Source organism: Dioscorea cayenensis, chromosome 5 (genome assembly GCF_009730915.1).
Source record: "Dioscorea cayenensis subsp. rotundata cultivar TDr96_F1 chromosome 5, TDr96_F1_v2_PseudoChromosome.rev07_lg8_w22 25.fasta, whole genome shotgun sequence".
In the NCBI taxonomy this organism is placed as follows: Eukaryota; Viridiplantae; Streptophyta; class Magnoliopsida; order Dioscoreales; family Dioscoreaceae; genus Dioscorea; species Dioscorea cayenensis.
Genome location: NC_052475.1, coordinates 2,120,902 through 2,142,237, shown reverse-complemented (window position 1 = coordinate 2,142,237; position 21,336 = coordinate 2,120,902). Strand labels below are relative to the sequence as shown.

At 34.4% G+C, this 21,336-nt stretch overlaps 2 protein-coding genes across 3 annotated transcripts; one reads left to right on the top strand and one right to left on the bottom strand.

The window, feature by feature from the left end:
- The first annotated feature begins 3,083 nt into the window (after positions 1-3,083).
- Positions 3,084-6,302, top strand: LOC120261754 (probable adenylate kinase 7, mitochondrial). Of its 2 annotated transcripts, none has more exons than XM_039269737.1 (4): positions 3,084-3,514; positions 3,933-4,073; positions 4,471-4,722; positions 5,950-6,302. In XM_039269737.1, the coding sequence occupies exons 1-4, from the start codon at positions 3,176-3,178 to the stop codon at positions 6,100-6,102; spliced, it is 885 nt and encodes a 294-aa protein (XP_039125671.1). In that variant the 5' UTR covers positions 3,084-3,175; the 3' UTR covers positions 6,103-6,302. The 2 variants fall into 2 exon arrangements, with proteins under 2 accessions (XP_039125671.1, XP_039125670.1); XM_039269736.1 differs by having other exon boundaries at positions 5,947-6,302.
- A 3,814-nt stretch (positions 6,303-10,116) lies between these two features.
- Positions 10,117-14,862, bottom strand: LOC120261159. Its single transcript, XM_039268910.1, has 9 exons — positions 14,738-14,862; positions 13,585-14,350; positions 12,060-13,327; positions 11,710-11,980; positions 11,404-11,622; positions 11,133-11,306; positions 10,856-11,050; positions 10,665-10,778; positions 10,117-10,579 (listed from the first exon to the last, which is right to left on the bottom strand). The coding sequence occupies exons 2-9, from the start codon at positions 14,299-14,301 to the stop codon at positions 10,262-10,264; spliced, it is 3,276 nt and encodes a 1,091-aa protein (XP_039124844.1). The 5' UTR covers positions 14,302-14,350; positions 14,738-14,862; the 3' UTR covers positions 10,117-10,261.
- Between the last annotated feature and the right edge of the window lie 6,474 nt (positions 14,863-21,336).

Genomic DNA, 21,336 nt, shown 5'->3' with positions numbered 1-21,336 from the left:
TATCTCAATGTAAATTTTGTTTGTTTTCAATTGTAAAGCAAGTTAAATTCCATTCAGTTTCATTTCATTGTTTAACTTACAGTGTCATTGTTTACCTTTCAGTTTCATTGTTTAAATTTAACAGCTATCGTTTAAATATCAGTGTAAATATTTAAAATTACAGTTTCTCTATTTACAATAACACTGTCTCTGTTTAAATAAATGCGTTCACTGTAAAGAATAAGAGTTTATCTGTCTAAATATGAAAAGTTGCCACTCAATTCAGATTGTTTCTCTTTAGAATTAGCTTATTTACAATGCCTAGTCGGCGACAGTTTCATTGCAAGATCTGTGATTGTGACTAGATCTATGGCAGCGGCTGCAATGTAACTCGCGGACATCAAATGCTTGCAACGAAAAGAACTTTACAACGAAATGAACTCATTTTCAGTAGGATTCGACAATGGCACATCGTCTGTCTCGACAACAAGATCGACTACAGCTCATTTGAAGATGGAGTGCACTTGACCAATACGCTGGAAATCAACTCCATTTTCTGTTGGACAAACCGATTTATATATTTCGGGTGTGATAAACTTCTCCCAGACTCGTTTCCTGAAACAGATTTACATCTATCATTACCACAAAAACCCTCCATAATAAACATCCATTGTTTATAAATTCTGTTACTCCCACCCTCCCGCAGAATGGTCAAAGTGATAGCAACGAAAAGATTCTCACCGTATTATGAAACCGGCAGAACTGAAGTCGAACAAACCAAATGAGCAGAAATGAGGAGAAGAACAAGATGTAATGCAACTTCTAGGCATTGTCTATCAGAAAGCAAGCAAAAAGCCCTTGAAAAGGTTGGACATGATGTGATTTGGAGCTTTTTTTTTTTCCACCATTTTCAATGGCAAAAATGGGATTTCACAACATGGACCCATTTGAAGTGAACGGTAGAGGGTAAAAGGGAAGTTAAACTCTAACGGAAGGGTTGTCCGGGGTGTGTAAAAGTTGGAGAGGGTTTTTGGGAAGTTTTGAAAATTACAAGAGGTGAACAGTAATTTTCCCTTTATTTAAAAATAACTTTGAATGGTTTAATAAAATAAATTATATTTATCTAATTTTGATTGAAAACATTAGAATTTTTTAGTCTATTTGAAACTAATTTTCGGTGATATTTAATACTAATATGTTTGTAGATTTGGGAAAGTTAAACGATTTGCGAGTTGTAACTTGTAAGCACGTAAAGATAAAATAAATTTAAATATGAAAAATCAGGGACATGGTGAAAAGTTAAATTGAGTGTTTATTTAGATAAATATAAATGTCAATCATTTTAAAATTTTGTTAATATTAATAAAAACATATATGAATTTTATAATTTTAAATAATTAATATTAACATATTAAAATTTTTATTAGCAGATTATGATATCGAGCTCCGCAATTTGCAACAAAAAATTTCTATTTAAGAAAATTCGCTTAACTAATAGGATTCTCTCAAACTAATCATATAAAAATAATTAAGATAGCTTTAAAACTAGTATTAAAAATAAAATCAAATTATTATTCACCTTTAAAAATAATAAAAAAAATCAATAACAACTAAAATTTAGGTCATTATTCATTTTAACCACTAAATTTTAAACATATTTATTTTAATTCGGAATTTTAAACAAAATATCGGTTTTTGTCTTTTATTATTGGGCCCTTAATAAAGGGCCCAGAAGGCCCATCTGGGAGTATAACTCTTAAGGCAAAAGGAAATTAATATTTTATTAAAATTTAAATACATAATTTATTTTAAGGCGGTGTTTGATTGCCCTTTTTTCCCTGGAAAAGTTTTCCAGGGAAAACGTAAGGGGCTATATGAAAAGATAACGTGCGATTGAAATATTTAAAATAACTTTTCTTTTAAAAATTTAAAAGAAAAGTTTTTCTTTTTTTTTTAAATTTTTTAAAAAAATAGATAAATTATATAACTTGATAATATTTTAAAAAAATTTATTCAGATCAGTGAACAGATCCCGTGATATTTTGATGGTAAGATTCAATTCTACGTAGCGCTAAGATTCAATTCCACGTAGCGCTGTTTATAATTTAATAATTTTAAAAAAAAAATCCATGGAAAATATGATTTTTTCCAGAGAAAATTAATGCAATCAAACAACAAATGAGGTTTTTCTATGGAAAATGGTTTCATTTTCCGTGTAAAATAAGAGCAATCAAACAACAAATTTTGAATTTTTCATAGAAAATTTTTGATTTTCTAGCTAGAAAATAATGCCAATCAAACGACTCTTTTTTCGTTTTCCATGTAAAATTTTTTCATTGAAAAATTTTCCATGGAAAAATTTCCTTTTCCAGTCATTTTCCATGTTGCCAATCAAACACAGTCTAATTGTTTCACGAAGAGTAAAAAATACTTTAAATTAAAATTTTCATAAACATCTTGTTTTTTTATTTTTTTTTCTGTTCATTAAAATTATGTATTTATAGCACTAGCATTGGAGAATACTCCCTCCATCTCTTTTTAGTAAAAAAGAACATAGGTACTTGTCATGTTAAAATTTTTGTATAGCATTAACTTATTTTTTTAAAATTTACCTTTTAATTTAATGTACTTGTATAATTTTTAATAAATTATAATCAACTAAACATTAAATTATATACTCAATGAGGTTTTACATAAATGATAGTTTTGAAAAGTAATGAAATTTTTCATAAAATAAAGGTAATCAACTAACTTTATTCAATTTTCTTAATCGGTGTGAATTAGATAAATGTGATAAGTAAAAACGAACAGAGGGAGTAATATATTTAAATAAATTTTTAAGATTAAATTTAAAAATTAACATATAAATTATTTATGAATAAATAATTTTAAAAATGAACCCTTCTAACTTCAAACGGAAGGATTTTTTTTTTTTTTAATAAGGTTAAAATGAAATTTTCAAAAATTTATCAAGTATATCATTCTCTAGACTATTATGGAATCTTCCAAGATGAGGTGCCACTTTCGTAATTAACTACAAACCAAGGTCCATTTTAGTCCATTGGAATTCAATAAAAACCCAGAGCTCTCCAAGCTCCAAAAACCCTTTTTCATTTCCCCCTTGTTTTGCGGCTCTTCTCCGTTAAACCGCGATCTCTTGATCGCCATCCTCCATTCGGCGTTGATCGGGTCCCCTATGGCCGTGATCTACAGGGCCGCCGTCCGATGCCTCTTCCGGCGGCTACCCGCCGCTCCCCGGCCGCGGTTCTATGGTGCAGCGGCGGCGCAGCTGGAGTATGACTATGAGAGTGAGTGGGAGGAAGAGCTGGCTGCGGATCGGAGGCGGCTGGCGCCTGCGACGGCATCGTGGGAGGAGGAGGAGGGGAGGGGCGTGCGTTGGGTCTTCATGGGCAGCCCTGCCGCGCAGAAGCACGTTTACGCTACTCGTGTGGCCGCGTTGCTTGATGTTCCGTATATCTCCATGGGTTCCCTTGTCCGCCAAGAGCTTCATCCCCGCTCCGTGCTTTACAAGAAGGTCTCCTCTCTTTAATTTATTGAATTCATCGAGTAATTTTCTTGATTTTGTTGATTGGAATATTTCCGATTAGAAAGGTGGGATTTTTAGGTTAGGGTTTTTCGCCTCAATTTTTTATTCTCCGTTTTTCGTGGGTTTTCGTGGAGTGGACGAAGCATTGGCCGGCGGTCGAGTGTGGAAGGGTATGTTTGTAATTTCATAAGAGATGCGCGTGGACCTCACGTTCTGATCATTGTTGGGCTTTTGTGAGCCATTGGTTGGCGGGGAGAAGTTTTGCTTTGCCAATATCGCCCATGTGGATTGCAATTAATTGCAAATTTTAGAGTATTTTCTCTGAGATGGAAAAAAATTACTCATTTATTGAAATTTAGGATTTTTTTTTTTTCTGCTAATTTGGTGTTTCTTGACTTTGTTGTAGATTGCGAATGCAGTGAATGGAGGGAAGCTCGTCCCGGAAGACATAATCTTTGGGTTGTTATCAAAACGGCTGGAAGAGGGTTACCACAGAGGTGAAACTGGGTTCATTCTTGATGGGATTCCAAGAACTCGGATCCAAGCTGTATGTTCGTCTTCTTTAATGGTGTTTGTAGTTGTTGCATTTCTACTTGTTCAATGCTTTGTGATCAATGTGATGTGAAAGCGTGGACCTTGAAGCTTATATTCAACTGGCACATTATTTTTTGTTTACTTGATTTTTTTTTGTTGGTGACTGTGACATGAAAGCATGCATCTCTTCTAGGCACAAAGTCCATACGCTGCCAACTTGCTTTGTTATGTTTACATTACATTGACCGAAGGTGTGTTCAAGTGCTTGATTCTTTTTGTGCCTCATCCTGATTGCTAACTTACTCCAATCTGGTTTTATTAATTGTAACATTCCTATCTGGGTTTTTCTTTTAAGGGCATAAATTCTGTATTTTGCTTTGTTGATCAGTAAGATTTGCATTACTTTGCAGGAGATCCTGGATCAGATTATGGATATTGACCTGGTGGTTAATTTCAAGTGTATGGAGGACTGCTTGGTGAAGAAGCACTTTGGGAGTGATGTCTGTTCGTACTGTGGCAAATCTTTTGATGCGAATAGTCTGGAATCTACAAGCCTCCATCCATGTCTGGCAACACGAACAGGGCATTCTCGGTTGGATACCTCTGCCACCAATGTCATGAAGGAAAGCCATTTGGAAAAGTTCCGCATGTATTCAGAACAGGTATCTCCTAGTATCTTCATAGTTTATGTTTGCACCTTGGGTTGTTTTGGCGGTTTATTTTATTTAATCAGTTTGCAGTCATAGTTTATGAGGCAGAGTTACCAAGTTCATTAGTGTTACCAACATATATTTATCATCTTTATGTTGGTCATCTTTATGTTGGAGTGTACCATCTGTATGTGCATGTGAAATATAAGACAGACTAAAGTGTTAATTGTGTCCAAACAATTAAGGTTTTTTTGGAATTAGAAACCTATGCACTGCTGTAGTGCAGTTAATGACAAGTAGAGTTGAAGAGCCCCAGGGGTTCAGCATTAAAAATAGGAGGGACAAGGTGGATACACCCATAAGATTTAGCACTTGCCATGTAGGCCTGTGGCTAAATATACTGACCAGTTTCCTTGTTTAATGTGTCTCCTAATTGTTTTGTTTCCATGGATTACTTCTTTGTATTCTCTTGTACTTTCGCTATATCTAGCAGACTCCTCGACTCATAACTATTCAAAGTATCTCAGGATTGTGAAATTGGTGATCTGCGAGAGAAGAATTAATGGCTAGCCATGAGTTTGGAAGTCAATATGGAAAACCTTGTTTGTACAAATAACATTACTATATCAAATATTCTGCAATATGATGCGCCCATCTTTATGGGCAACGTTTGGCTCGCATTCTCTTAACAAAATGGAGATTTCCTGCACTGCCATTCACGGTCATTGTCTTAGCATGATTGGGAAAAAAGAGATCAACTATCATCTAGATTAAGTCCTTCACATCTTGACATTAGATGGTCCAGGTACTTGGTTTGAGGGTGCGATTAAAAATTATTTGGTAAGTCCCTTTAGATAATATTTTGGTTTGAATTGTCAAATAGATCAGTTCCCAGTAGTCAGTATCACTTGCCTTAAATTATAAATAAGCCATATAAGGCATGGATTATGTGAATCTGAGTAATCGTAGCATACTATTTTTTATTACAAAACCTGATCACCTTTGAAAAGACAAACTGTGCCATCTAAACACAACTTTCTTGAATATTGGAAATGTCATCTTTGACTCGGACAATTGGTTTGTGTGCCTTATTTCTCTCTGCATTCTGCGCTTAAATTTCTTTTCACTCCAATTTACCTATGGCTGGATGACATTAATCAAATGTATCACAGATTATTATTCTTCTGTTTGAAGACCTTAGTTATTAATATATATATATCTTCATTTATGATCTAGCAGAGCAAGCTGCTGGAAGAGTACTACAGGAAGCAGAACAAGCTTCTGGACTTTCAGATGGCTGGTGGTCCTGGAGAAACCTGGCAAGGACTCTTGGCTGCATTACATCTCCAGCACATTAATGCAGTTAATGCGTCACAGAAATTGACTGCTTGATTAACCGTCCAAACCACCCGAGATTTTGTTTCCTGTTTCCTTATAAGTTTTTGTAAAAGAAAATCCACAGGGCTTAACAAATTATATTGGCCTGTGGCAGCGGGGTGGTTTTTATGAGTGCCATTTAAACCATAAGCAATTTTGTTGACAACGTTTGTTATTAACATAATGAGATAATTTTCCTGTTTCTCTTTTAGCAACCATCTGTTTGTCAAACAGATATGTTTCAACCATTTATGTATATTACACATTCCATCCACACATATGATTCAATAACCAAAAAAAAACTTGGTTCTTAAAATTTCATGCGGGCTTATGGTCAATACCTATCATCCTGCTCCAACTTTATCAGGGAGAACCCCATGCGCAGCTCCTACAGAATAAACAAATATCTCAATGGCCGCAGCTTCTCTTAACTCCCTTTCAAGCATCTCTACTTCATGTACTAATTCTCGGACTGTCATCAAAAGCTCCATTTCCATTATTATAGTCAACCTTATCTGATTTCCCAATTGCACTTTTCTTGTCATTTTTACCATCACCAATAACAAAGTTTAAACTATCATGTGGTACATTTTCTTGCACATCAATTTCTTTTACATGTTCCACATATTGATCATTGTTTGCAGAGATTGTGTTTCACTGTGTATCAGGTACTGAAATCACAGAAAACTTCTAGTCTTTAGTCTATTATTACTTGCTTCTTAAGGTGCTATATAATTACTTTCACTAACAATTCTAGTGAACAATTCTTAGAGCTGACTGCCATGAGTATGCTCAACAGTTGCCAACAGAGATATCTTTTTGGGAAAGAGGAGCGGGGCGAACCCACTGAGAGCCAGGGGACGTGCATGGCCTCGGTGGAACAAGTGGGGGACCGGGCGCGCTCACGTGCGCCTGGAACCACCCGTCATGCAACCACTATTCACAACTCCCAGAAATGTGCCCTCAGCCGAGAATCGAACTCTCACCACTTGGTGAGAACTCTATCGGCGACCCGTATACCAATAGACCCGAAGGTCGTTGGCAACAGAGATATCATTTGTAGTATGATTGATTGAAACGTCATTCGCTTCATCTCAATTCATATCAATGCTCACAGGTTCTGCACTGGGAACAAGGGCCTGTTGCTCAACCTGAATTTCAATTTCTGAAGATTCAACACTGCTAATCACTTCCCTAGATATAATTTCTTCAATTTTAGATACTATCTCCTTCTCATGTATTTCCTCTCAAGGTTATTAATTAGCTCCATCTGTTTCCTAATATAAATTGAATTCTTACTTATAAATAGGCCAATACTCTTCTACTACAAACACAACTGTCAAGTAAATAACTTTTCACTAATGTTCTTTTGAAAATACAGCTATTCTTTTCCAATCAAATATTCCAATTTATGGCTCTTACAAAGAGCAATCATGTCTTATATTTTCTGGCCTTCAGTTTAGAGAGCCAAGAAATCCATATATACAGCTAATGTGACCAAAATGATTGCTGATATGATCTGCAAAAGATGGAATGCAACAATATATGGTTAGTTGTTTCCACCACCCCATGTTCAGAGCTTCGGTGAATTAGATAATTTCTCCCATGGATGATGGAGGATCTATGAGTATTAAATCTTTGGTTACTTATAGAACTTCCTTATGACAAATTGAGCCTACATAAAGTCAAAACCAGACATTTCTACTGGAATGCTTTTGGATCTATTTTGTGATGTATGATAACAGAAATGAACTGGCATTGTTTTCATAGCTATCTTTAATCAAAGATGCTAGCCTAGGAAATTTCATAATGTTCACTTTCTAATTGTTCATCATGCTGACACAGAAAGTACCTCTGGTATATACAAATCAAGTGATGCTGGTAAATTCTTTTAAAAGTTTATTTTGTAATGTAGTTTGATGTAAACATATAGAATTGCTTGTGCCAAAATGCAGATTCATATTTAGATTGCTTTCGAAATTCTTGAAAAAGAATGTCATCAGAATTATGGTTGTATAAATCACATCATACCACTATTTTCTGTTGATTCATCTTTCTCATGTATTTTTAAAATTATTATTGATTTCAAAATGATGACTAATGCCCAAGGCAATCAAATCCGGACCGGTGAAATTAGCTAATATCAGCTAATATCACCTCTGAGACACGTCACCATTATTAAACTGCAACGATTTGGTTTCAAATAAAAACACTGTTGTCTCGCTAGTCACGCAGGTTAGGATATATTAGTGATTCTATACTTGGCCATAAGTTTTATTTGTGAAAATGGCCTTAGAGAAATCAAATCAATCCCAGGATAATTTCTTCTTTCTTCTATAATTATTAAAGTAATTTATTTGTAGTTTTCCACCAATTTAAAAAAACTAATTATTGCTTTTTTCTAAAAATTTATTTATTTTTTTAAAAAAACCCTTTCATTTTTTAAGCTTATTATTATTGTTGTTGTTTTTTCCAACCATAATTTTGTTTATTATGCACATAAATATTTTAAAATTAAATTAACAATTTCTATTATTTATACATTATAAATAGATTGCTTGATTTTTATTATTTAATAATTTTGTATTTTATTTATAATTTTTTATTTGAATAATTTGCTTATAGCTTAAAACTATATATGCACATGAATGGAAACCCTAATCTTAGTAAGTATAATCTATGCTTTTTATGTAAATTATATGATCATTATAAAATTGTTTGCCCAATATGGGAACAAATATGTTACGTGAATAAAATAATAAATATATTTTCTATTTGCACTTAAATTCGTTTTCTTAACTATAAGAAAGTTATTCAAATTAAAAAATCACAAATAAAATATAAAAATTATTAAATAATAATAATGTACCAATCTATTTATAACGTATAAAATAATAAATATAGTTAATTTTTGTGTATAAGAAACAAAATTATGGTTACAAGTAAGAATGAAATTTTTTTTAAAAAAAAATCCTTAAAAATGGAAAGTTTTTTAAAAAATAAATTTTAGAATAGTAATAATAATTTTTAAAAAGAAATTAGTTAAAAAATTACAAATAAAATAAATTATTTTAATAATTTTATAAGAAAGAATAAAATGCAAAAAGAGAAGTTTTTTTTCTTTTAAATGCTCAATCAACAACCCAGTTAGCACTGGTGACTACTTAACTGAGCATTGATTTAATGGTTTTAGGATCATTTGGATAATTAAATAAAAAATAAGGGTTTTTATAGGAAAAAGATCCTTAAAAAGTTTTAAAAAACAAACAACATTTTACAGCATGGTGAATAGGTGTCTGATGTCCTCCTCACCCTCAACTTTTGAAGGTTCACAAAATCAGTAGTATCAACAAAATAAAGGGCAACCTTAACATTCTCTTGATCACTTTCTTAGTCTTGAATGGGTTAAAAAAATTAGTTAAAAAATTACAAATAAACTATTTTAATAATTAAATAAGAAAGAATAAAATGCAGTTTTTTTCTTTTAAAATACCCAATCAATAGCCTAGTTAGCACTGTTGACTGAGTGAGTGAGCATTAATTTTATTGTTCTAGAGTCATTTGGACGATAAAATAAAAAATAAAGGTCTCTATATGAAAAAAGATGTTTAGAAAGTTTTAAGAAACAAACAAACAGTTTATGGCAAGGTGAATGGGTCTCTAATGCCATCCTCACCCTAGAGAAACCTGACAAGGACTCTTGGCTGCATTAGCACATTAATGCAGTTAATGTGTCACAGAAATTGACTACTTGATTAACCGTTCAAACCACCCAAGATTTTGTTTCATGTTTCCATAATAAGTTTTTGTAAAAGAAAATCCACAGGGCTTAACTAATAATATTGGCCTGTTGCCGGGTGGTTTTTAAGAGTGCCATTTAAACCCCTGAGCAATTTTGAGAGTTAGTGAACCTGTAAGCAATTTTGTTGATAACACCTTGTCCGTCAGTAAGGTAATGAGACAATTTTCCTCCCTTTATCAGTCATGGGTTTATCAAGCAGTTATTCTATGACCATCTTTGTATAGTACTTCTCATAAACATTCCATCCACACTTATGATTCAAGAACAAAATATTCAGTTTGTAAAATTTCGTAGGCTTATATACAAAAAAAAGAAAAAAAACCTCTCACCCTCTTATTTCAAATGTTAACAGGACTCATACACAGCCTATATTCAGTATTCACCATCTCTCCAGACTTCATGCAGCAGTTGATATCTAGCAGCACTTGGACCTCTATATTCCTTTGATTTGGTGATCGTATTCGAGGAATTTTCAATGATGATTGATGTTAAGGGTGATTCCAGTTCTTCGAGCTCATCGTCGCTTGTGTGGCATTTTCGAACCACCGATGATCCGCTTCGTGAAAGAGAAGCCAACCTAGGATCTCCGATGATGCTCTGAACCAAAGTGACTGAAGGTGGAGAGTATGTGACAGGGGATGCATCACACGGAAAGCTGTTTATTCCCTCATCACTAGTCTCTAGAGGATCCTACAATATTAGTTTGAAAGCCGAAATACTTTGAGATTATTTATTAAGACAACTGAAATTAATAGGTGTTCAAAGAAGTTATAACCTCAGAGTCCAGGGACTCAAACACCATGTCTGGGATTGGATCAGGACAAAACTCATCCGGTAGGAAGTTGTCTAGAATTCGCTTGATCATTGATGCACTGAACGTTGGGCAAACCTTTTTGATGGAAACATGGAAAGATTAAGCAATGCCACAAACAAACAAAGAAATGATTGTTTACGTAATGGACAAACCTCCTTTCTGATCGAACTTTCCAAGAGCATGTCCTTCGGGAGCATTAAGAGATCGCTCAACGCATTCAAGAGGTGGAATGATTTTAAGGATGCTGCAACATCCAAACGGTCATCGTCTTGTTCATTCTCATTGTCAGGGGAATCATCCATATCCATGTCAAACAGGTCTGTCAGCCATCTAGACCAGTTGCCAATCTAAAGCCGATACAAAACAAGAACCACTAGCAAGTTAGGTGCATATAATTCAGAGAAATGTAGAAATGATATATAGACTTACAGCATTTTTTAACTGAGCACCAGCACCAAAGCTCAATTTTCCCGGCGGAACAGGAAGAACCTTAGAGTCACTGATAGGATCAGACACAGGGTCTGTAGGGATTTCATCTTCTGATTCACGTAGAATGGCGTTAAACATAGCCACGTCAAGCCTCGCCACACACTGTTCCATGACCTGGTCGACGACAAAAAGAAAAGGGAATCTCATGTACACCAGGCCTATGAAAGCAAAACATATAGCCGATAAAAAGAAACCAAATGGTTTCACTTGCCAATTTAGCTAGCTTAGGTAAACAGCCACATTCATGCCCTGCAGCCCTGACAGGGCAAAGCCTCTCACAAGCATCCTCAAAAGCTTTCTTCCAAATTTCAATTGATATATTTGCTTGTTGTTGATCCCCCAAACTAGATTGCTTTCTGTAGTTCTTTAAGTTTGAGCCCGTCTTTTGTTTCCCACATTCGGTTTGTAGCTGCATGTGCGGTGTCAACGTCTGGCACGAACAGATGAAGAAAGCAAAGTCAAGTTACGTCTCACATATGCCTATTAAGTTGAACTTGTGAAAAACAAGCAGTTAGACCTGCCACCAAATGGATTCAATGATTCGAGAAAATATCCACGCCTCAATCCTTTCTAAAGCCGACATGAATGTACTAGGGACTTCCCACTCATCAACCTCTTTAGCAGCAGAAAACTTTTCATTCTTCCAGGAGGTGGATTCCCACTGCAGAAGAGACTTGTTCTTGTGCACCTCGTGCCTTACATTTGCAGAGTTGAGGAGGTCCTCGTTCCTGAATTCTTGAACAATAATTGCTCGCAGCATTACTGAATTTGATAGCCAGAAAGTCAACCTTCATCAGAAGAAATTAAAACAAGTCAAATTCAGAGAAATCTTGCAATTAAAATACATCATAACAGAGATTCACATGCCTTGGAACATCATTTCCGCAAGACTTTGCCGCCAAAACCAGTCCAGAGACAGCACATTTTGCTGCATTCGCCCTTCTTTCTCTCGACCATTTTCTAGATGCATGAATGTATAGCCTTGACAAGCGACGAGCAGGAGTATGAACCTTATGGGGTGAGCCCCCATGCTCAGCTACTACAGAATAAACAGATATCTCAATAGCCGCCGCTTCTCTCAGCTCCCTTTCGAGCATCTCTACTTTATGTTCTAATTCTCGGACTTTGTCATCTGCAGCTCCATTTCCATTACAGTCATCTTTATCTGAATTCCCATTTGCAATTTTCTTGTCACCTTTCCCATCACCAATAACAAAGTTTAAACTATCACGTTGTACATTTTCTTGCACATCAATTTCCTTTACATGTTCCACATACTGATCATTGTTTGCAGAGATGGTATTTCGCTGAGTATCCGGTGGCGATCTCACAGAAAACTTCATAGTCTTTAGTCTATTACTACTTCTCAAGGTGCTATAATCCCTTTCACCAACAATTCTTGGGAACGATGAGGCAGTCTCAGATTCTGACATCTTATCAATACCATTATCTTGTTTATCTTGGTGCTGACTGTCAGGAGTATGCTCCACATTCTCTGGTGATGCAATAGAAAGATTGTCAGAAGGAACATCAGGAAAGTGCTCCTCTGTTATATCTTCTGGTGCACTCTCAACCAGCTTACTGTCCAGGACAGAGATATCATTTGCAGTATGATCGCTTGAAGCCTCATTTGCTCCATCTTGATTCATATCAATGTTCACAGGTTCTGCAATGGGAACAAGGGCCTGTTTTTCAACCTGAATTTCAATTTCTGAAGATTCAACGCTGTTAATCACTTCACTAGAACTAATTTCTTTATTTATAGTGCTTGCAGCAACATTATCTTCACTTTTAGAAACTACCTCCTTTTCAGGTACTTCCTCGATGTGATTAGCTCCATCTGCTTCCTCTATAGAAGAACAGTTAAGAGAAATGCTTGGGCCAGGGTTTACCGAGCCAATACTTATACTTTGAGTATTGGATGAAGAAGAATTACAATTCTCAAGAATCACAGGTTCATTTGATAAATTCTCCAAGGATGATTCAAGCAATCTTCCATTCTGATCAACCGAATGAGAACTATGAGCAGAATCAGCTGCCAATGGCTTGGAATCCTTTGGTAATGGCTCAGACTCCGAAGATGACACTGTTGCTATATCGTTTGGTGGTGATTTCTCTACTGCTTTTAACCCATTCTGTGTGGCAAACAATAGAGCACAATCGACAAAATGTCACTATTAGACTTACAGCATCAAGTTCAATATAAGACTTAGATAGGTATCAATGCAAACCCAAGACTTTTCATGATCATGAATTCGTTTACCTTGTAACACACAAGAAGATATAATAAAGATAGAAATCGAGTATAAATTGCATAATGATAAGCAAAATTTACATGGTTTGGGCAAAGATGATGAAAAGAGCTTCACTAAGATTAAGCATCGATTATTACCTCATGCAATTGTTGTTCTCCTAATCTATTCTGAATTGGCATGTCCGCATTAGCTTCAAAGGTTGAAGAGGATATATTGAGTGAAGAATGCGAAGAGATGTCATCATCAGTAAAAGAGGCAATCTCAGCTTCCTCTGCATACTCTTCATTCATCAAAGCCGAAACCGACTCCCTTCCATCCTTATCCAAGGATAACTCCTTGGACAAGCTATCTCTAGACGAAGAACTCAAGCTATCCTTCTCAAACGGTTGAATCTTTAAATAAAGAATAGGCTGAGCAGTGTTCCTAAAGCTCCGTTTACAGCTCACCGGAACACTAACACTCACAGTTTCCTTCAAAATTCCATGCTCCGCCAAGTCCACCGCCGCACCTCCAATATGCTGCCCCTTCATACTCTTATCCCTTCTCGGTTCATACAAATTCAGTTCAAGCACATTCTTCTGAAATGAATCATTGCCTTTGGTGGATGATTCCTTCAAGAATGACACTTGAAGCTTGAATGTCTCATTGAATTCTATCTTCCCTTCACCAAGGGAAGGGGCGACCGGATTGGTAAAACCTGAACTCTTGTCGCCGTTCTCCCACTGCAGCACTACGGACCGGAGGGATCGAAGAGAGTTGGATGGAGGCCATGGTTTGATTTGCTGCAACTGAATAATGTAGTCAACCTGGACTGAAGTTCCTTTCCTGGTCTTTGATCTTAATCCAAGAACCATGGCTGGATTTCTCCCAAACTATATGTACAGAAAGTACACTGATTGAATCCTAATTCAAACCATGGATTAAAATTAGTACAAAATACTGAAGTACAACTGAAACTTTGCTGCATTTCAGCTAAAAACTGAGGAAAATAAAGCATATAAAGCAGTGAAACTAAATAGGGAAACAAAAAAGTTTGAATCTTTGAAGAAAAATTCAATCTTTGTAACCCCAAACAACCAAATTACTGATAATACGCAAGATCCAACACAAGATAACATTAGAAAACCAAAATGTGGATAGATTCTAACAAAATCCAGCATAAAACACTAATGAAATCCCTACAAAAAAGAAAAACACAAGAATCCCCTTGAAAAAACCAACTTTTAACCAAAATAACAACCATAAAAGACAAATAAACAGGAATTAGAAAGAAAAAGTGAGAAATTTCACCAAAGAGAAGCCTTAGGAGAAGCACATTCGATTCAAAGAGCTCAATCTGAAAAATAAAAAAGAAAAAATTTGGTGAAAATGGAGTTTTATCTGAAAGCCCACACAAACCAACAAAAGCAGAAGAAGAAAAGGAAACCAAAACTAAATATAATATTAATTAAAAAATTCAAAAACTAATTATTATAAAAAGAATAGAAGAGCTCATTATAATAATTAAGACGGTAATTAGTACTAATGAATAGTTAATTATGTTTTTGAGTATCTAGTGTTCAGAGAGAGAAGTCATTGCCATACTTTATGTACTTTGTTTGATATTAGCCGTTTGATTTAGGGCTTGTTTGGGATGGCTTTTAAAAAAAAGTGCTTTTTTGTTAAGTTGTAGAAGCACTTTTTTTTTAAGTGCTTTGGAGAGTAAGTTAAGTGCTTTTTAATGTTTTATGTTTGGGTAAGCTAATGCAAAAGCACTTTTATATGTGTGAATTGTTTGGATGTAGATTTTTAAAAGTGCTTTTAGGGGTGGGAAATTACTAAAATGGGCATTCATAAGTTTTTATTAAATTACTATTATACATTGTTAATAATAATTATTATTATAATAATGACTTAATATATTATGAACAAAATAATAATAATAAGTAATAATTATCATTATTATTATTATTATTAGAACTTAATGTATTATGATTGTAATAATAATTATTATTAATTATCATTATTATTATTGTTATTATTATAACTTAATGTATTATGATTATAATAATAATTATTAATTATCATCATCATCGTAATTACTATTATAATGTGTTATGATTATAAAATTATTATTATTGTTATTATTATTACTTAATGTATTATGATTAAAATAATAATAATAATTATTATTAATTAATATTATTATTATTGATATTATTATTATAACTTAATGTATTATGATTAGAATAATTATTATTATTAATTATCGTCGTCATTACCATTGTCATTATTATTATTACAACTTAATGTATTTTGATTATGAAATTATTATTATTATTACTATTATGATTGTTATTATTATAACTTAATGGATAATTATTATTATTATTATTATTATTATTATTATTATTATTATTATCGTGATTGTTGTGCTTGTTTAATAAGCACAAAAAAAACATTAAGACTTGAATTTTAAAAAGTGCTGATAACAACAACAATAGTATTGATTGGAACAACAACAACAATCAACAATAATTAACAACAACAACAACAATGTGAAAGTTTGCAACTTCTTGACAACCATAGCAACAACTAACAACACAAATATTACATTACATTACTCATATATTGATTGGAGAGTTCATCCCGAATATTGTTCCTAAGTGTAATAATTTGTTTAGTGTCTTCATTCGTAGGTTGTTGCCATACAAATGAACTTTCACTATCATCATCCTCAAAGCCACATTCTCCTTCTTGAATTTGGTTGATATCTTCAAGCCTCTCGAGAACATCCAAATCATTGCTACCCATTCTACTGAATAAAAATTATGGAGAGCAAAACACGACCATATAATTCGAATTGGACCTTCATAGTATACTTGGTCATATTTTTGTAGAATCCTCCATCTTGCTTTGCAAACTCCAAATGTTCTTTCTATAACACTTCTCAAACTCGAGTGATGATAGTTGAATACTTCGTTTGGAGATCTAAATGCACGAGACATCCTAAATTGTGGAATGTGATATCTTGCACTCTTGTATGGCCCCAAAAAATCCTTTTCATTGTAGGATATCCGAATCCACAAGGTAGTATTTTTCCTACAAAAAAATATAATACAATAAGAAATAAAAAAATAAAAACATAGATAATACAATTAATTTCAAATAAATGTGAACCTTCAGGGCGGCTGAGGAAACTTCAAAGAAGGATTTCTCAAAAGCCTCCATTAATATACGTGTGTCATGTGTTGAACCCTCCCAACCAATAAGTGCAAATGTGAAGCACATATTGAAGTCACATGCGGCTAGAATATTTGTTGAGGTGTACCCTTTCCCTGCTCATAAATGGAACTTGTTTCTCAAACGAGGGACAAGAATGGCCACATGTGTTCCATCTATCGCACCAATGCAATCTTTGAAGTAAGGCCAATATCGAACATCACCCTGGATGTAATCGTCCACATCTCTAAAATGTCCATCTACCGGTTTGATAATATCATTTCCAAGTTTGTGGACAGCTTTTAGCACTCGATGAAATTGTCTGTGTACTGTTTCTCCAGAATGTTGAAATCTCTCCTCCACATTTCTATAAGTAGCTCCTTGCCCAAGTATATACAAAAAAACATTATCACCGATTCTTCTACAAGAATATTTCTCGATGTTGTAAACCATACTTTTGAGTAAGCTCATCCACCAATCTTCTAAATATAGTTTTATCCATCCGGACTTGCTCAAAGAAACGACTATCTGATCCATTTAGTATTTCAAGAACCCACCTATGGCCGCTTAATGAAGATGTCCTCTTCTCTCCCTTCAACATTGACTTCATAAACCGGTATTGTGCAATTGCAAAGACATGCATACATTCGTCCAATGCAGTCATCCATATGCATATTATTAGCTTCTTCTTCCGAATCGACATTGGTTCTTTTGATTCTCAGATCCCGAATCGATAAGAACTCCATTCTCGATTTTTACACCCTACATAAACAATATCAAATGTTTAATGCCATGTAGAATACATCAAAAAAAATACGCAATACAAAGGTACTAATAAACATTTTTTTCAAATACCATACAAAAAAATATGGCATAGAACAAAGGCATGATAAAAGTCTAGAAATATTTTAATGCTGAGAGCACAACATGTGAAAAGTTCAAGACAATCTTCGATACATAAACTCAACACACGAAGCAAAGACATAACAATCAAGTTTAAAGAGCCAAGACATAAACTCAACACATAAAGCAAAGATACAGAGAATGTCATAAACTCAACACACAAAAGCAAAGATGTAGCAAAAGTCATAAACTCAACACATAAAGCAAAGACATAACAATCATAGTTAAATGATCATCCGTTGAATTCAAAGTCGGGTGAGGTCATCCACGCTGAAAGTGTGACACCAACCGATAGCAAGTGATGGATCCTTTTCCACTAGTGCCACAAAAGTCTCCCTATGATATTTTTTTGCAAACAACCTCACCATGAGAAAGTAATGTTGACTTCCCTCGCTCCATCCCCGGACTCGTATCCAACAAATCTACACATCCGGGTTATACTCGCAACGATCATCGTTCTCAACTCTTGCATTACTTGTACGTGACATGTTATCCATCCCAGAGAGTAGGCGGTCAAATGATTCTTGTAGTTTCTCTTTTGCACTTTTTTTCTTTTCTCTTTGAGATGTTCTTTGTCTTTTTCTGGCTTGTGCTGTACTAGTTTCTCCCCGTGTGGCGTTATTGTTTTGTTGAGGACTATCATCATCATCTTCAAAGTTTTCGACCTCTATATCTTCGTCATTCATTCGAGCATAAGCATTGTTGTTAGACACTTCATTCTCTGATGATGGTTCTGCATATGGTACCAATGCCATGTAGCCTGTCGCCACTACATCTTTGAAGCATATCTCCATCATGTCTAAGAATTTTGGACCCTCATTTCTCCATTTCAGATATTCTGGGTTTTCCTGTTTCAGTTAAATAAGAAAAAGAAGATAATGTGTTATTGTTTATTTGAAATGAAAATCCCAAAATAAATGAATGGTTACGTATTATATATAATATGGGTTCGCAGGCTTACTTGTCCTTTTCTCTCCCACCAATCATCACTTGCTAAAACTGTTCTCTTAACAGGGTCCCAACCAAGCCCTGTTTGGTGCTCCACTAGCTTTGCCCATATGCCGAACTCTTTCTTGAGATAGTCCCACCTATTTTTCAGTTGTTTATAATTGTAACTCATCCCTGTTCTCGTAGCAAACTTTGAAATTACATTTTTCCAACCTTCTTTTGTAAAGTGTGTGTGTGGTCTATTACCAATTTGCACCTCGTCGACACATATTTTTAAGAATATTTCAGTATTTGTGTCATCCCATCTTGCTTTTGGAGTACTCTCACTTGCAACCACATTCACGTCACCCAAATTTGTCCCTTGTGTAATTCTTTTGAATGGTAGTTTTGAAGCCATGTTCAAAAATACTAGGATGTTGAGCCCTTAATAAAATTAACATAGTGAAATCATCGTTTAGTAACTAAAAAAATAGCACACAACAATCTCTAAAAAAAATGTGAATCGTAATGTAGTTTGTGTGTCACTATAAACTTACTATGACAAAAATACTAAAAAGTATATATTTACATTTAGATATATCATTTGTATTGCAAACAAGAGAAATGAATAGAATGCAATATTTATAGGCTTATCTTGTTTGTGTTGTTTTTTGTGTTATGTTGTTCAAACAAATTAGTAGTTTGTTTCACTCATGTTGTATTGATTAATAACCCACCAATTGCAGCTCGGTTCCGTAGTCAAGCTGGTCTCTAAAATCAATAACCCACCAATCATAATTTATTATTAATTTATTATTAACTTACACTTAATAATGAACTTTATGTATTCATGATCAACTTACACTTAAACAATAACCACTATTACCTCCCTTTTCATGTCTTCAAATAAAACTAATAAAAAAAAAAGAAAGTTTATGTCAATTGTTAATTAATCAAATAGAATAGAGCAGAGCAGCATGTGATAAGAGGTCAGAGACCACACGTTATACCACTCATGAATCCACAATAACAGCCAGAAAATTACTGTAACATGAATTATATTATGAGCTTTTGAGTCCTATTAATTTGTGGCATGTTGGTTTGCACTTGTGAGTCCTATTAGGAAATTAAGAAAGCCATATTTGAATGTAATTTTGGTCCAAAATGGTGGCTATTATCAAGTGATCCAATTGTTATTTTCTTAGAATTTGTTTGGAAACATTGGTTTGCAAGGTTCACAAAAATAAAATAAAATAAAATAAAATAAAATAAATAAAAAGAAGAAGACATGTTGAAACTAAGAGCTTTATCCAGAGAGGGCCTTACTGTCTTTTTATGATGGTCACCCTCAGGCTATATTCAAACTTCAACAGTCTTGTTCATTGGCAAACCTTCTTTTTATAAATGAAGATGAAGACCTCTAATTGGGATGCATTTTCTCCCACCAATCTATCATTGACTAGGATTTTTCTATCAAGACAAAACGTCATGTTTCACAGACATTTCTGCTATGATTGAGTATATATATATTTTGCATGGGGCCAACTAGGTTTGATATTTCCCTTTGATAAAATGGATGATAACTCACAGTTTTATTAACTGAAGGAAGAAATTAAAGAATTGGGCACAAGCTCATAATATAATTCATGTTACAGTAAAGAGAAAAAATGATGGAGAAGGTATTGATCATGATTGAAATGGTTAGTTTAATTAGCCCTAAAAATCAGTTGTAAACTCTAAGATGTTTACAGCACATAAAGCACAGGAAATAAGATATTAGAGAAGTGTAATACTATTAATTTTAAAAACATGAATCATGAAATGAATGAAAAAAATTACAGATGTGTAATACTATTGATTTATTCCATCCAGCCATCGTAAAAATGAACATAATAAAAAAGAATGTCTTGCCTCCTAAACGACCGGACTTGGCCGACCACAAATGCCTTTTAATCAAAAACCACACTCTAAAAAAATCTTCAATTTTTTTCAAAAATCCCGTGAGTCAGTGCAGTGAGTGATCTTGCTTTGATTTTTGCATAGTATACTTGTTCTTCCTTCAGACCGAACAACAACAACAACAACAACAACAAACTAAAGAAAATGAGAATTCTCTCAAACAAAGACCGAAAGATGAAGTGAAGAGAGGTGGAACCCGAGAGCATGGCAAGCATCAAGTCCTTCAAGTGCTTGAAAGAGTCACCAACCACACCAATGTTGTTGCCGGAGGAAAGGGAAGATCATGAGAAGGCACGAAGAGGAGATAAAGGGCCGAGGCAGTGGAGGAAGCGAGAGGAATCCCTACGATGTTGAGATCGGAGAGATGGGGAAGCATCGGGATAGTAACTTAGGGCTAGAGATGGGGAAATGTTAGAAAAAGAACATGGGCAATTTAGTAATTTTACAACCCACAAAACAAATTTTTGAAAAGTGCTTTTCTCAAAAGACTCAGTTGAAGACTTTTATGAAAAAAAGTTCAGATTTTCACTTTTTTCACGAACATTTTTTTCCCAAAAGTTCAACACAACATTTGCTTTAGAACCCGTAGTCGCTTTTTATAAAAAAGACTTCTGCTTTTAAAAAAGTCCCATCCCAAATAGTTCTTAGATCTAATGGTCAAAGAAGTGACACGTGAATACAAGTGGCGGGAGGCATTCTTAGTTTTGTGTTATTTTGGACTTTATAGGACGTGGAAGGCTGTCATCTTGGACTTTTTGTAGAGGTATCTCAGCCGTTCATTTTGTAACGTGGCATTTTTAGATGTGATGTGAGCCGTTGGATGGGGAGAGAATCTAAGGCTTGGACATTAATAGCCGTTTGATTCTGACCGGCCAACGATAGTCGGTGGTTCTAATCCG